Source organism: Nansenia antarctica (assembly GCF_963989245.1).
Source record: "Nansenia antarctica genome assembly, chromosome: 7".
Lineage (NCBI taxonomy): Eukaryota > Metazoa > Chordata > Actinopteri > Argentiniformes > Microstomatidae > Nansenia > Nansenia antarctica.
The window spans coordinates 49,352,109-49,367,686 of NC_137677.1; the positions used below are offsets into that span (position 1 = coordinate 49,352,109).

At 42.0% G+C, this 15,578-nt stretch overlaps 1 protein-coding gene across 1 annotated transcript; it reads left to right on the forward strand.

Moving 5' to 3' along the window:
* Positions 1-7,450: 7,450 nt before the first annotated feature.
* Positions 7,451-8,813, forward strand: LOC308162708 (G-protein coupled receptor 183; the record flags this gene model as incomplete). Its single annotated transcript, XM_080536850.1, has 3 exons — positions 7,451-7,802; positions 7,930-8,444; positions 8,652-8,813. The coding sequence occupies 3 exons, from the start codon at positions 7,451-7,453 to the stop codon at positions 8,811-8,813; spliced, it is 1,029 nt and encodes a 342-aa protein (XP_080392976.1).
* Between the last annotated feature and the right edge of the window lie 6,765 nt (positions 8,814-15,578).

The window sequence follows — 15,578 nt, forward strand, 5'->3', positions numbered from 1 at the left end:
AACCGTAACCGTAACCGTAACCGCACCAAGCACCTCATCTGGGTACCCAGGGGTGCCACCATCCCCCTGAGAAACAAACTAACAAACAAACAAACAAACAAACAAACAAGTAAACACACAGGGGAATCCACACAAAATGGTTGGTCATCTACTCGTCATCTACAGTAAGATGGCCGCAGCTTAGCATTTTTCTTACACTGAATCATAGATCTCTGTATTTTCTATGTGAAACAATTGGGGTGCTATCTCAATTCTCAATAGCTCCCATTTCCGGAGAGTGAACATTATCATTTCCTGATATATTCATTTTTAATAAAAGTTAAATCATTGTCTCTTATCTTCTTGACATTTTGTTTTAAAAAACCTGCCATTTTTAAAACCATCCTCTGGTTGTTAGAAATTAATCTTGTTGCGTTTACGTTTTACTTGATCATATCATAGAGTTCAATATGGTTACTTTGCAAAAGTATACAGTACAAGAGTGATATAAGGCATTTATTTTCTTACTCCTAGAAAAAAAGTACTGTGTGTAATTTACTGCTTTTCCAATTGGTCTTTGTGTAAAATACTTCAGCATACAGGACAAGCGAGGGCTTCCTAACCGAGGATGATGAGGATGAAGAAGATGTGGTGATGATCCCTGATCCCAGTAGGACAGACAGCAGTCTTCCCATCCGTCCCCGCTCCAAAGACGTCTCAGCAGACAGACCAGCTTCGCCGAATTCCTCATGGGCATCCTTCTGGAAAATGGCACAAAAGGTTTACTAAACATCGTTGTGGCTGTGGCACCAATTACTGTTAATATACATCAAATAGCCTGAGCCGGGGCCCAGAAACAGGCTGATCACTGCAATGACGGCAACTGTCAGTCTGTTCTCCGGCGAGGAGGGCTGTTGAAATAATTACTCCGTGCTCTGTGAATAAAACAATAATACAACAGCCGAGTCGACATTCAAAATACGCACATCGCCTCGGATGACCTGAAAACCTGCCGCGGCACGGACCAGGGAACAAGGGCGCGTCTTCAAACGTTGCCTGAGACACTGGAGACAGAAGAATACAGGCTTACCCTAACTCGAACCTGAACCCTAACCCTAAGCCTTCTTAATGATAATACAGTATGTACATGTTTGGGTAACATCAGGGGAAAGGACCAGCTACCCAAAATACAGTGATTGTTGGGACTGCTTTTGTTAGGCCTTGTGTCCATAAGAGGAGGTTTGATCTTTACAGTACCCAGCGATGCTGTTATGTTGCCTGGCTGACCTGGGTTCACGTCCCTCTTCATTATGATGAGAATGTGATGTGTGGCTTTGTGAGAGCTTTATGTATTACCATGGCCACAATGCTAGACAGGGGCCGGGCAGTGGTACATCCTGACAAAAAACTGTTAGAGTATCCGCGACTCTCCAACCCTGGACATATTCAAAACTGCCCTTTAAACCCACCTTTTCACCATTGCTTTCAACCTTTAGTAGCTGTTTCACTGTTTCTTGTTTTGTGTGTTTGTCTCTCTGGCTCTGTTCTGTTTGTCCCATTCCCTTGTAAAGCGACCGTGGGTCTGTGAAAGGCACCATATCAATTTAAGTTATTATTATTATTATTATTATTATTATTATTATTAGAGTGAGAGAAATGCATATCATTCAAATGATACATTTGAAAAATACATTAATTAAAATTCAGCACACATTCCAATTTCCTATGCCTAATTGTCTCTAAGATGTTTTATTATTTCACATAAACAAAATTATTGTCTACAATACTGCTTAGCAATTTCACAGTGAATAATGAACCATTAATGCTGAACCTAAATAGAAAAAGGAGGGTTTCCGTCTTACAACAATTGTGAAATTAGCATTGATCTGCACAGTTGCAGCCTTGAAGAGCCAACTATAGCCATAATCTTGCATGGTACATGCTTACATGCCCAGGAGCTGAACGTCTGCATGTGATGGACATCAGATGCAGAGAATGAGATTCACAGACCAATAGGTGTGAAGTCATCAGCAGTTCATATGGGCACTGAACTACAGTACGTGCTTCACAACCAGCTGGACCATTGTCAACACTCTGACATGGTCGATTAAAGAAGAAACATGTTGAAATGCAGAAGATGACTTGTGTGCACGCTACGGTGTAAAGTCATCTGTGTAGACACTCAACCAATATATAGTGTACAGACATACAGGACACATTCCATCTCACACGCCTGCTCTGATTTAGTGCCTAGGCCATCTCCTCTCCTCACAGACACAGCGTGTCAATCTGCAGCCTTCCCATATCTCTGTCTTCACACCCATCCTATACCATCCTCATGGCTGCCACATACACCTGCACCCCCTTTCCATGTCCCAGCCCTCCACTCACACCCACAAAAACATCATGCCTGCGTGTGTGTGTGTGTGTGTGTGTGTGTGTGTGTGTGTCTGCGATGCCTCGTTTTCTCACCCTCCCTCGCACCCAACCACCCACATATAGCTACATTTATAACGGGTGTTTTCCTGAAAAGCAAAGCACTCACTGTTCCAACAGATAGCTAAACGTGGCGATGAAGATGACAAGCGGCTGGCTAAGTGTGAGCGGGGGTCTTCACACGAGCAGAGGGGACAGAGGGATAGGGGCCTGGTGCTTTGCTGGGCTGGGGCTGTGCGGGCAGCTTCTGATCCACGGGGGGAGATGGTGATGATGAGAACAGACACGAGCCACATGAGGCCCCGTGACAAAGGAGGAGTGCCCTGAGGTCCCTCCACTAACCCCCTACACACACCAACAATAGGCTGGCTGGCAGCATAGATGCAGGGCCCAGGAACTCAGCATTACTGTAAACTAGGATAGCCTGTTATAGTGATACATGTATGGAACTACCAACAGTAATTCATGGCGTGAATTAGGAGTAAGAAAAGAGATAAAAATGTGACATTTGTATGGGGTCTTTTGAGGTCACACCTGCCCCTCGTGTAACCCTAGAATAATAAACACTAAAATGCTACAGTACACACGGCTTACACTAGACATGGGGATCTTCCATCTCACACTTTTCACAGTTTCCTCGCTAATAGTCAATGGTTGTACACCCTCTAGTGGTACAATCACAAATGGCAGGCCCTAATTTGCCAAAAAAGACACGGGACTGGTAGAATTACCCTGGCAGAAACAGAAGAATTCTGGTTGTAGCCATAGATTTAAGCCATTTGTCCATAAGCCATATACATAACAATAAGTTTGATTAAGGATGAACAATAAGGTATGAACAATAAGGGTGTAGTATAAACTACATTCTAATATATGACGATCCACGTCCCTATGATATCCACATTGGGAATAGAAAATACACATAGTATAAGTATCAATATTTCGTCACCGAGCTGAACTTGTATTTTATTAATATTCTTCAGACACATGTATGTTTACGTGATTCAACAGACTTCAAATGTAATCTAAAAACACTGGTGAGGAAAAGTTTGATATCAAATTAATTTGGGCAGCAAAAAAACATCCAAATCTGGTCAGTCACCTTTTGTGGAGCCATGCTGGTGATTCCAGGCATGTTGTGGACACCAGAAGTCATTCCCAGTTTGCCTCACAAACACACCACTGGTCTCCCCCAGTACCATGAAGGCGCCTTTAAAACGATATGCCTTCTGGGGTGTTCTTTTATGGTGCTGTTGTTGCACCATTGACTATGTATAATTCCCTCCAAATCAGTTTCACCCCCCCCCCTCCCTCCCTCCCTCCCCGATTTACCAACCAGAAAAAGGTCACATTTCTGAGAAGTGACTTCCATGCATGTTCCATGCTGGGTCGTCACTTTCAATTTCCTAAAACCTTTCATGTCAACCACCCATCAACCCACAAAACCGTAAGCGCTCTGCCTGGCGCACCAGTAACTTTCCATGGTGGCAACATAGTGAAATCCAAACCCTGAACACAAGACATAGAACATTGTTCTCTCTCTTAGTCAAAAATAATGAAAATACCACTGCTCATCCGCAATCAGACTTAGCTGAGGTGCTGGAGCTGAAGAGGATCAAATGGAATGAAAAGAAGTAGCATCCGCACACTCAAAACTGTGCAAAAATCCATGTTTTATTGCAAGCTTTTGGTCTTTCATAGACCTTCTTCAGGCATGTCTGAAGATCGCATGTCTATTTTTGTCTAAGAGAGAGAACACTATGTCTCGTGTTCAGGGTTTGGATTTTCAGTTTTGAGTGTGTTTTGAGTGTGCGGATGGATGCTGCTTCTTTTCATTCCATTCTCTCTCTTAGACAAAAATATGAATATGGTAGCTAGACTTTCTCCATTTAATGACATGCTATTCCTCAATCATATCAACTAAGACCTACATACAGTAGGCTTCTGTATCGGTATATTTCAAAAAGAGAGCCTAATTACTCAGACGTCAATGTGAATCACAATACTGTATGGGCAGTGTTTAGTAAAGTAGCTACATGTGGGGAGAGGGCGTACTCATCCATCCATCCTCTCCATTAAGCCACTCTGGTCCACTAACTCATTTTGAGGGAGCCACAGGCCACCCTCTGAGAGTGCAAAAAACAACTGTCCTTTCATTTTGGGTGGATGGGCCGGACGTTGAGAGATGTTTAACTCAATGCTCCAGATTAATGGAGCGTGAAATCCAGGCATGATCTGCGGCAGCCTGCGAACTCGCAGGTGACACTGGCGACATGGGACACGTTACGTATCGTGACCTAAGTAGAGCTGTATCATAACCGCATGTGACTGGTAACGATTAGTGACCTTTCGCTAGTTCAGAGCCATCCGTTTCAATTACGCTACTTTAGCTGGCGAGTAAGACCGAGGACCAGCTGAGTCCCATTTGTACAGTATGTTTCCACTGTACAGTGTGCTTCTCTACTGTTACTGTTACTGTACACTGGGCTTCTGCAATAACAACATACTGTATGTCAGCGGAGGCTAGTGGAAGTATAAGATGATTCGTCTCCATCACAAGATGGTGACATTTTATACAGCACCGCCACAACTTCTGCATTCTCCCTAATTTCCTATCATCTCCACCTCAGTCTTTTCATGGCCTCATGTACAATTTCTACCTCCATACACCAACCATTCATGTGTTTGATACCAGATTATCACTTTGGATAAAAGCATATGCTAATTCCTCATTTCATTCCATGTCGGACAATGAGGCCATCCTCCGATTTCAGCCTTCACCAGAGCTCCCCTGCTGTACGTGTTGCTAATATCAATGGTCCCACATACTGTATGTCAAAGGAACACTGAACAGTTCATGTATCATTTTAACCCTGCTATTACTGTAAGCCTAGTAGAGTAGAGGGCCACCAGGTCAAAAACATCACGCCACTTGAACAGTTTCTTCCCCAAAGCCATAGCCCTCCACAATAACTCCTGATCATTGCACCTTGCACTTTACATGTTCTTGCACTAAGTTGTACAGTATATTTATTCACTCATATTGGTACTGTATATTTTGTCTTGAGTATTGTTGTATTGTCGTCTTGCTGTTGTATGTACTGTAGCTTGTTCAGCATGGAGAATACCAAGTCATTTTCCTAGTGCACTGCACATGGCAAATTAAATTGAATTGAATTGAATTGAATTGAATTGAATTGAATTGAATTGAATTGAATTGAATTGAATTGAATTGAATTGAATTGAATTGAATTGAATTGAATTGAATTGAATTGAATTGAGTATTGGAGGTGGAGTGGAACCAGTAGGCCTTCCTGAGCTTCACATGTACAGTACAGTGTTCGTATTACTGCACTTGTAAATACATTTGGAATATTTTTTTTCTTTCACTGTATAAATCACTTTTACCACCAGATGTAGACATTTCTTTTCTTTTGATCATTGTATAGTATTGGTTTATTTACATGAAGCTGCTGATGTTTGCAATGTGAAAGGACTCAAATGCATAGAGTAGACATACAATGTGAGAAATGGCACCGCATGACATTGTTTTTGAAGAGGTCAAAAGTGATGTCGCAATGATACACAATAAGTGTAAGTGTGAAGCATTCCTCTGCTTATGCACTTCTCCACCAACATGGTGTTCACTTTTAATGTTTGGCATGCGTTCAATCTTCATGTTGGCGGTTGAGGGAGAGGTGTGACTACATTCAATGATATAAAATGATTAATCTGCATCACAAGATGGTGACATTTACAGCACCGCTACAACTTCTACATTCTCCCTAATCTCCCATCATCTCCACCTCAGTCCGTGTACCGGCGGATGTATGAGAACTATACACACAGGATGCTCTACCTCAGATGGTATCACACTTATCATTTAACTCATTTAACCTTTAGGAGTTACTTCATATCATTAGAATGTTGTTGTTTTTGTCTCTGTTTCTGTACTGTTGGCAGACTGGATGTTTGATGACCCTGGCTGCTTTTCATGGTGTAATAGCCGTTCTCATTCAACTTCCTATCAAGACTGATATGTGTACTAATGTAAAGGCAAATTGCATGACATGGGTCAACTTTCTTTTCACTAGCATTGTGTTGTGAGTAGAATAGTTGGTAACTGTAGCTGCAAGATGCCAAAGCAGGTTTAGGTTACAGACCAGCTACCCATGCCCTAGTTCTTTTGTTGGTGTGTGTGTGTGTGTGTGTGTGTGTGTGTGTGTGTGTGTGAGAGAGAGAGAGAGAGAGAGAGAGAGAGAGAGAGAGAGAGAGAGAGAGAGAGAGAGAGAGAGAGAGAGAGAGAGAGAGAGAGAGAGAGAGAGCACCACATGTCAGGAAGTTGGGGGCACAGCCACTCTGACAGGTGCACTATTCTTAAAAACATGAATAGGATGCTACCACTGTCTGTGTAGTGATGAAAAGTGGGCAAAAGTGTTGTTGATTGATCGATTTTATCTAATGATCAGTTCACGTACATAGTTGGAGCAACAATGTTTTTGTTTTTGTTAGCTATGGTGAGACAGAAATTAAACGATTAATGTCACACTGAACAACACTGAAAAAACACGAATGTACATGAACCAGAGATACATAATACTGTACAACAAATTGTGTTCCGAGAATTTAATTCCAAACACTGATGTCTGAAAGTGCCATTTAACAGGTTGAGACCAAATGTTATTGTGCTGCACTAGAATAGAACTACAGAGAGACAGGGGTAGAAAGTGGGGGTGGGATTTAAGACCAAGTAATTCAGAACACTACAGACGTGTTAACAAACAGTCCTCTGTTACATTTCTCTATCAAACTCCAGGGATAGCAGTCGTGAATACCTGGTGAAACATTGAAGTCTTACTTAAGAAGGCTCTTGTGAGTATTTCTACTTCTTTCTATAATTCTATTTCTAACTAAAATCAAACCTTAAACACCTTATTGTATTCAATCATATAATAGCTTTTATACAATGTATTTCTGTTGATGGGTTCCTTCTTTCATGAGGTGTAACAAGTTACTTTTGTAACCCACAGGAGAAATGGCAGGCAACACCACTCTGGACCCGGTGGGTTTCCCTGCCCCAGCCAACCAAAGTACCTGTGATGTCTTTGTTCACCAGAAAGCTGCGCTGATTGTCTTCCCTCTCTTCTACTCTCTGGTGTTCATCATCAGTGTCTGTGGCAACAGCCTGGTCCTGTATGTCACCTGTCAGAAGAATCAGAAGTTCAACTCCACCTCCCTCTACCTGATCAACCTGGCCGTGTCCGACGCCCTGTTCACGCTGGCCCTGCCTGGGAGGGTCACCTACTACCTCCGCCAGTATGACTGGCCGTTTGGGGACATGCTCTGTAGGCTGACCACTGTCCTCTTTTTCACTAACACCTACACAGGTAATGTGACATTTTAGACTATTTATGCACACTGTAATGATAAAAAAAGACTGTCTGTCTGTCTGTCTGTCTGTCTGTCTGTCCGTCCTTCTGCCTGTCAGCTAACTGACTATCTGTCTATTTCCAGGCATTGCCTTCATGACGTGCATCAGTCTGGACCGTTATCTGGCCATGGTGCACCCCCACCGGCTGCAGTGTCTGCGGGGTGCCAGAGTGGTCCGCTGGGTCTGCTGCCTCGTCTGGCTCCTGGTGTCCCTCCAGACCGCCCCCTTACTCTTCCGCTCCATGCTACGGGAGCACCAGGGCAGACAGGCCTGCATGGAGTACTTCACCTTCGAGGGCTCCCGCGCCACCCCCTACCTCCTCCTCCTGGCCTGCACCGTGTCTTTCTGCTGCCCCCTGCTGGTCATCCTGGGCTGCTACACCCAGGTCAACCTCAAGCTGAGAGCCGCGGCCAAGCAGAACCCTCTGACGGGACGCTCAGGGCGCAGTCGCAAGGCCAACGTCATCATCCTCCTCATCCTCCTCACCTTCGTCCTGTGCTTCAGCCCCTACCACCTCAACGTGATGCGGTTCATGGTGCGGAAGATGCTCGGCCAGCCCAGCTGTGAGGAGCTGAGAGGTTTCAAGGGGTCCCTACAGGTAGGAGCTGAGAGGTTTCAAGGGGTCCCTACAGGTAGGAGCTACTGTTTAGATGAAACATCACCTCTTTGGTTGTCTCTTCATTTCGCAACTACTTTAACGTTTTAGGAGTACGGTCTTGTTTCTCATTTCATGAAAGATTGGGTAGAATAAAGTTAGTGTCGCTGGGATGAAAACCAAATGTCAAACTGATGTCTTGTTGTACAGGTGACTGTCTCCATGATGAACCTCAACTGCTGCCTGGACCCGGTCATCTACTTCTTTGCCATTAAGACGTACAAGCAGAGGGTGCTGAGTCTGTTCAAGGGCTACCTGTCAGCCTCCACCCCCTCGAAGGCCATCACAGAGAACAGCAGCAGCAACACCTAAGGCAAACTGGGTGGATTCACATGTATGAGAGATAGAGGGTGGTTGCACCTGACGGACCACACCTGATTGGTTTATACACCCAGGGATCTGATTACAAATGGTTATTTGTTGTCCGAGACTGTCCCATAACAAATATGGCTACCCACATACTGTGTATCCATGTCTGACATGGATATCCTTATAAATGTTGAAAATATTACAGTTAGTCCTCTATTTTAAGGTTTTACCTGTATGGACAATGTAAGAGATTCCCTCTGGGCAATTGGACCCAGTCATTGTGATAGGACAGTACAAGTGTATAGGACCCATTCTGTGGACTCTATATTGTGAACATCTGTGGTCATTTGAAGTATTGCCAATTGTTAGGACTCGTGTGAAAAGTTTGAACAGTACAGAGCCTATCCTATGTTTTAGATAGCTTTTAGATGTCCTACTGTATATATAGGCTTTTAGATGGACTAGATAGGCTTAGGACTGAAATATGTAGATGTGTATTATGTCATGAAACAGTAGAATAGTGAGAAAAGAGCCATTTTGTTATAGATACTATTGATGTCTTTGTGGAAAATATAATTAATAACATATTCAATAGCAGTGGTGTTATACTATGTCGTCACCCTCTTGAAATATATTTTATATTATAAGTATAATCCTGTCAGGTATTTACATTTACATCATGATGAACATAATCTCTAAATGCATGAATGGTGGTATGAGTGGGAGAGTGGGGGGCATTATCTTCACTGTATTTTGTACATTTAGCTGAGCTAGACAATGTGAGCTGTCAAATGTATTCTGAGAAACTTTATTTTGTCAGCTCACAACTGTGAAACTTTTCATGTGAGTTGTGTGGCCATTAAACTGATATTTTATGATGACAACAATGAGTTTTTTCTTCGGCAGAGAAAATAAATATGGGGACCAAGCCAAGTAGAAACAATCAGAATCAAGCAAAGCGTGTAATTAAATGTCATTAGATTCTGTTTGGGCACTCTGTAAATTCCCCTCTCTTTATATTCTCCGTATTTACACCACAGATGAAGAATAAACACTGTCGCTTAAAAGTCAAACATAATGTTTTCAAATGAAACATGGCTCCCTGAATCTTAACATATGGACATCTGACTTCTGCTCAGTGACCGTTCAAGAATGTTAAACGCTCAGCAGCCTGCCACTCATAGAAAGGCCTGACAACACTGGCTTGTCTATCAATCTTCAGCAACACTTCATTTCCACAAAACTTGTTTTAAAGAGTAGAGTGAGCCATGAATGTCTAACCGACTGTAACCCTTTTATAACCTTAATCAGTGCTTTCTTAGAAATGTCAGACTTGTCAGGGGTGTCATTATGTAGATGAGCTGTGAAGGCACAAGGACATGAAAGAGATGTTAAGACATTGAATGAGGCACATGTCTTTTCCCTTCCACACATACGCACGCACGCTCGCACGCACACACGCACACATACACATGCGGGTGTGTGCGTGGGCGTATGCAGATATACATCTTCTCCACATCCTCACCCACCTGCCCTAACTCCCCTTCAAACTCATCCCGCATGCCTGCTTACCTGCACACTTTGTGGTGTGCTACGGATTTTAGAATATGCAGGTGGTCTCTTTATAGTGCACAGTAAGTGTTTTATATTGCTACATCTCTATTTTTGGATCCAGAACAGCGCCTGGGTATGCAGAAGCGGTGTTACAGTACTTTTCAGAGAAAGACAGGCATAGGCATAGGCTGGAGTGCTATGTTTTGAATGTGGGTTGTTAATATCAAGGCTGCTGCTATGGTGCCTGAGCCTTTATTAAGATGTGCGACACCCCCAGAGTCTGGCAACGGTGATGAGTCAAGAGCTACTCTTGGATTTCTTAAAACTAGACATGGTATATGTTTTTTTCACCATATCTTCACCAATCTTCCTTCACCAAAATAATGGACTATTTTTAAGTTAATACCTTGGTGCCATGTTGCACTATTCATATTGTACTGGGCAATAAATAGTGTGCTGAAGTACAAAGTATCCGTTGACATTTAAAATCGTTTTTCTTTTTCAAACCTTGTTTTTCTATTGCAGGTCTCAAAACCGTTGGACCAACCATGTCAGTGTTTATGTAAATAAGTTAATATATAAGGCTGTTCAGTTCATTCCGTTCTGTTCAATAGTAGTCTGGCTTACTTCAAAGTGAACATCACATATCCTCCAACCTTTGACAAGTTAATGAAAAGTGTTGAACAGATATTCAGTATCATTATGAGGCTGTACCCTTTCACCAAAGTCAAAGTTGATCATAACAACATTGGTTGTCAATGGTTACATAATGTGATAATGCCCCTAATTGGACTGAGAGGAAGCTGCAGTACATTGTATGTACGTGGTTTTCCACCGCAATCAATAAAAAACGTTCATGATGACCTTTTCAATGGTTTGATTGAGTAAGAGACAGCCAACTCCTTTGATCCTGAAGAGCCCTAAGTATGCTGTGGCATAGATGGATTTGGTTGAGAATGTGCAAGCTTCGTAAATGAAAAAAACAATGCCTCTACTGCCATCCTGTGTCTTGCTGTGGTTACAGCAGTAGTGTAAAACACAAGTGTCATAAACAAGGATGATCATCAGGCCCTCTTATAACATGCATCCTTCCTTCCTACCTTCTTTCCTTGAGAGCATCACTGAAATTATTATAATAGAGCTGTAGTACTGGTTTTGGCCAGCAGAGAGAACCATTGATCTGATCAGAGCTGCTCATACAACTGAGCGGCCAGATACCAATAAGAAAGCAAGGTGAACAATTCCTATATTAAAATCACATCATATACATGATATTAAACATCTAGATAACCTAAATAAACACACATTATCATAGACATACTGTATGTAGACATAGACATACAGTATATCTCTACTCCATACATTGTAACTCTCATTGCTCAAAAGTTCATCAACTAATAATTAGTCTAGAATCACAAGGTAATCAGTAATGGATCTGCTTTTGACCCAGCATACAGGAGAGAATAGATTGTTGTAAATGTTTTTGTTGGCACTTTTAGGGATCTACAGTAATGCACTTCTTGTTATTGTAACTACCTGCTTAATTACAACAGATTGATTGATTGATTGAAAACTTTATTAGAAGATTTGCAGGAGTAGGTACATGAAAGTACATATTACATACAAGGTCAACTAACAGGATAAAAACCCAAGAAAGCGACTGGCTTATTTCAATTGGGGTCCTTGATTCTCAATTCATCGTTACATGTAAGACAGACAAAAAAAACTAGTACTATCTACAAGATAATACAGACAAATAACTAGTACTATCTACAAGATAAACATACATCCATCATGGGAAGAACAATACAACAAAACATTAGGTATGTACAGCGGGTAGGACAGGTGGGGACATACACCACAGGTGGGGGCGGGGGACAAAACACAAAGTATGTACAGTGGGTAGTTCGGGTCTTTTAATCTGATTTTTGATTTAGAGGGTCCAGTTACGGATTGCAGCCTCCTGTAAATGTTTTTTGAGAGTGGTTTTGAAGGTGGGCAGTGTTTTGCACTCCTTTAAGATTATAGGAAGGGCGTTCCACATTTTTACTGCATAGTTTGCAAACGAGTTTAACCCCTTGTTTGTGGTGCAACGCGGTTGAACGTGGTTCGTGGAGCTTCCTCTGGTATTGTATGTGTGGACGTTGTTCACTTTTTGGAAGTATGTTGACAGGTACTTGGGTGTCTTTGTGGTGTAGCGTATCTTGAAGACCAGGCCCAGTGCAAGCTGCTGCACTCTGTCAACTACTCGTAGCCAATCAAGGCTCAAAAAATGAGCAGCGGTTAGATGTGTCCTAGGGTTGAGGCCTAGCAAAAGCCTAACCAGTTTATTTTGGGCTGTCTGGAGTCTTGTTTTTTGTGCCTTTGTGGTTCTATAGTACCATGATGTTACGGCATAGTCGAAGTGACATTGAATGAGAGCTCCTGATAGGGTCCTCAGTGTGTTTTTACTGACAAGTGAGGATATCCTGTACAAGAATCTAGTTCTATGGTTCACTTTTTTGATTACTTTTGCTGCCATTTTATCTCCGGAAAGATTTGCCTCTAAGATGGAGCCCAGGTATGTAATATCCTCTTTTCTTGTGATATTAATGTTACCCACTTTTATTTTGAAATGTACAGCCTTTCTGAGTTTAGATGGGGATCCGTATAGGATGGTTTCAGTTTTACCTAGGTGTATTGATAGTTTATTGTCAGCTAGCCAGATGCAGATTCTACTCAGTTCAGTGCTTAGCGCTTTTTCCACCTGCAATATGTCCCTGTCAGAGACCAGCAGAGCCGAGTCATCCGCGAACAGGAACAAATTGCAATCACATGCTGATGACATGTCATTCACATATATTAGGAACAGTAAAGGTCCCAATATGCTTCCTTGTGGAACGCCGCAGGTCACTGGGAGGGGGGGGGACAGTGTTCCGTTCACACTAACCACCTGTTCCCTCCCCTCTAAGTAGGATTGCATCCAGCTCACCGATGTTCTATCGAACCCAATTGCTTTCAGTTTATCTAACAATATGTGGTGATCTACTGTGTCGAAGGCCTTCTGGAGGTCCAGCATGACCATGCCGCAGTACTTGCCCGAGTCCACCTCATGGTTGATGTGGTCGTTCAAATAGAGAAGGCATGTGTCAGTGGAATGGGATGTTCTGAATCCTGATTGAAATTCATACATCAGATTTTTTTCGGTAAGGTACCTATCAACCTGTTCATAAACTATTTTTTCCATTTTAGATAAACCTGGTTTATATTTACGTATATATGCGATCCATATTGATGGATATTAGTAGCTATTAGATGGCCATAGTTAATATTTAGTGTGTCATTATGACATGAATGGTAGATTTAACTTTTCATTAGATGACGACAAAGGATACTGTTTTGATGCACTGATTTGCATACTGAGTGCATTTTGCAAAAAAAGAAAAAAAAGAAGTGGTGTTTTGGCATACGTGTTAACTGTTTAGTGGAATGTGTTAACTTAAAAAAAATAAAAAAAGTTGAATACTATTTCCAGAAATGGGCTCAAACAATCAAGAAAAAGTGTCACTAGAATCATGAATGGCTATGAAAAAAAAATAAAAAAAAATAAAGTAATACATAAAAACAAATGTAACATTTAAAAAAGTAATAAAATAAGCACGTATCAACTGTTGGCAGTTTGACAGTATGAATGTTGTTGCCCAACCCTTTGGGTGAGAAGAAGTCAGCGAGAACAACCACAGAGGGAAGCTTCCTGTGAGAGATGTGGTGCAATCATATCATTGCATCCAGTGGCATCAGCACATTCTGTCATCATCATGCACGTCTATGGCCATCATCATTTAGGAGTAGTGATGTTATATGTAAATATTACTTCTTCTTTTTTTATGACCTTTTTTGTAGTGAGGCCGTAGCCTATTCTAGGTGTAGCAGGATAGCGTTTAGAAGGACATATACAATGGGGGAAATAAGTATTGAACAATACAATATTTTGTTGAGTAAATATATTTCCAATGAGCCTATTCAAGTGGAATTTGCACCAGACTTTGGTATTAACTCAAACAATCCAGATGAAAAATCTAAACATTAAAGTCCATATGTAAATAAAGTTATGTGGAATAAAGTGGAATGAAACAGGAACAAAGTATTGAACACACTACGAAAAAGCAGTACACCACAGCAAGGAAAGGCAAGGTACCAGCTGAAAACCATAACTAATTAGGAGGCAACTCTACCTCTACCTCTAATCTGTGCTTTTTTTTGTTACCAAGGTGCCAGACGTATTTCACAACTTCTGAATCTTCCAGTAAGCACCATTGGGGGCATTATCCGTAAGTGGAAGCAACATCACTCTACCATCAACCGGCCACGCACAGGAGCTCCTCGCAAGATTTCTGATCAGGGAGTCAGAAGGATACTTAGAAGAGTAGCCAAAGAGCCAAGGACCACTAGGAAAGAGCTCCAGAAAGACTTGGGGGCAGCAGGTACAACTGTAACAGAAAGGACAGTAGGCAATGCACTCCACCACCATGGCCTCTGTGCACGCTCAGCCCGCAAGACTCCACTACTGAAAAAAAGATATGTTGAAGCTCGTTTAAGGTTTGCCAAACAATATTTGGACAAGCCAGTTAACTACTGGGAGCATGCACTCTGGTCAGATGAGACCAAAATCTGAATTTTTAGATGAAACATCACCTGAATTTTTTGGCTGTTACACAACACACCATGTTTGGAGGAGAAATGGCACTGCACATCACCCGAATAACACTATACCAACAGTGAAGTTTGGAGGTGGAAGTATCATGGTGTGGGGCTGCTTCTCCTCTTGTGGTACTGGCAGACTTCATATCATTTAAGGAACAATGAATGGAGCCATGTACAGAGAGATTCTTGAGACAACGATCCAAAGCATACAGCAAAAGAAACTCGCAATTGGTTTCAGAGAAAAAATAATCAACTTGTTGGAATGGCCCAGTCAATCACCTGACTTACTGTAAACCCAATTGAACATTTGTGGAAGCATCTGAAGATCCAGATTCACAAGAAGGCCCCCCGCAATCTTCAAGATTTAAAGACAATCTGTGTAGAGGAATGGGCCAATCTGTGTAGAGGAATGGGCCACACCTGAATACTGCGGGCGTTTGAGTTAATACCAAAGTCTGGTGCAAATTTCACTTGAATAGGCTCATTGTAAATACATTTACTGGACAAATGTTTATGTGTTCAATACTTATT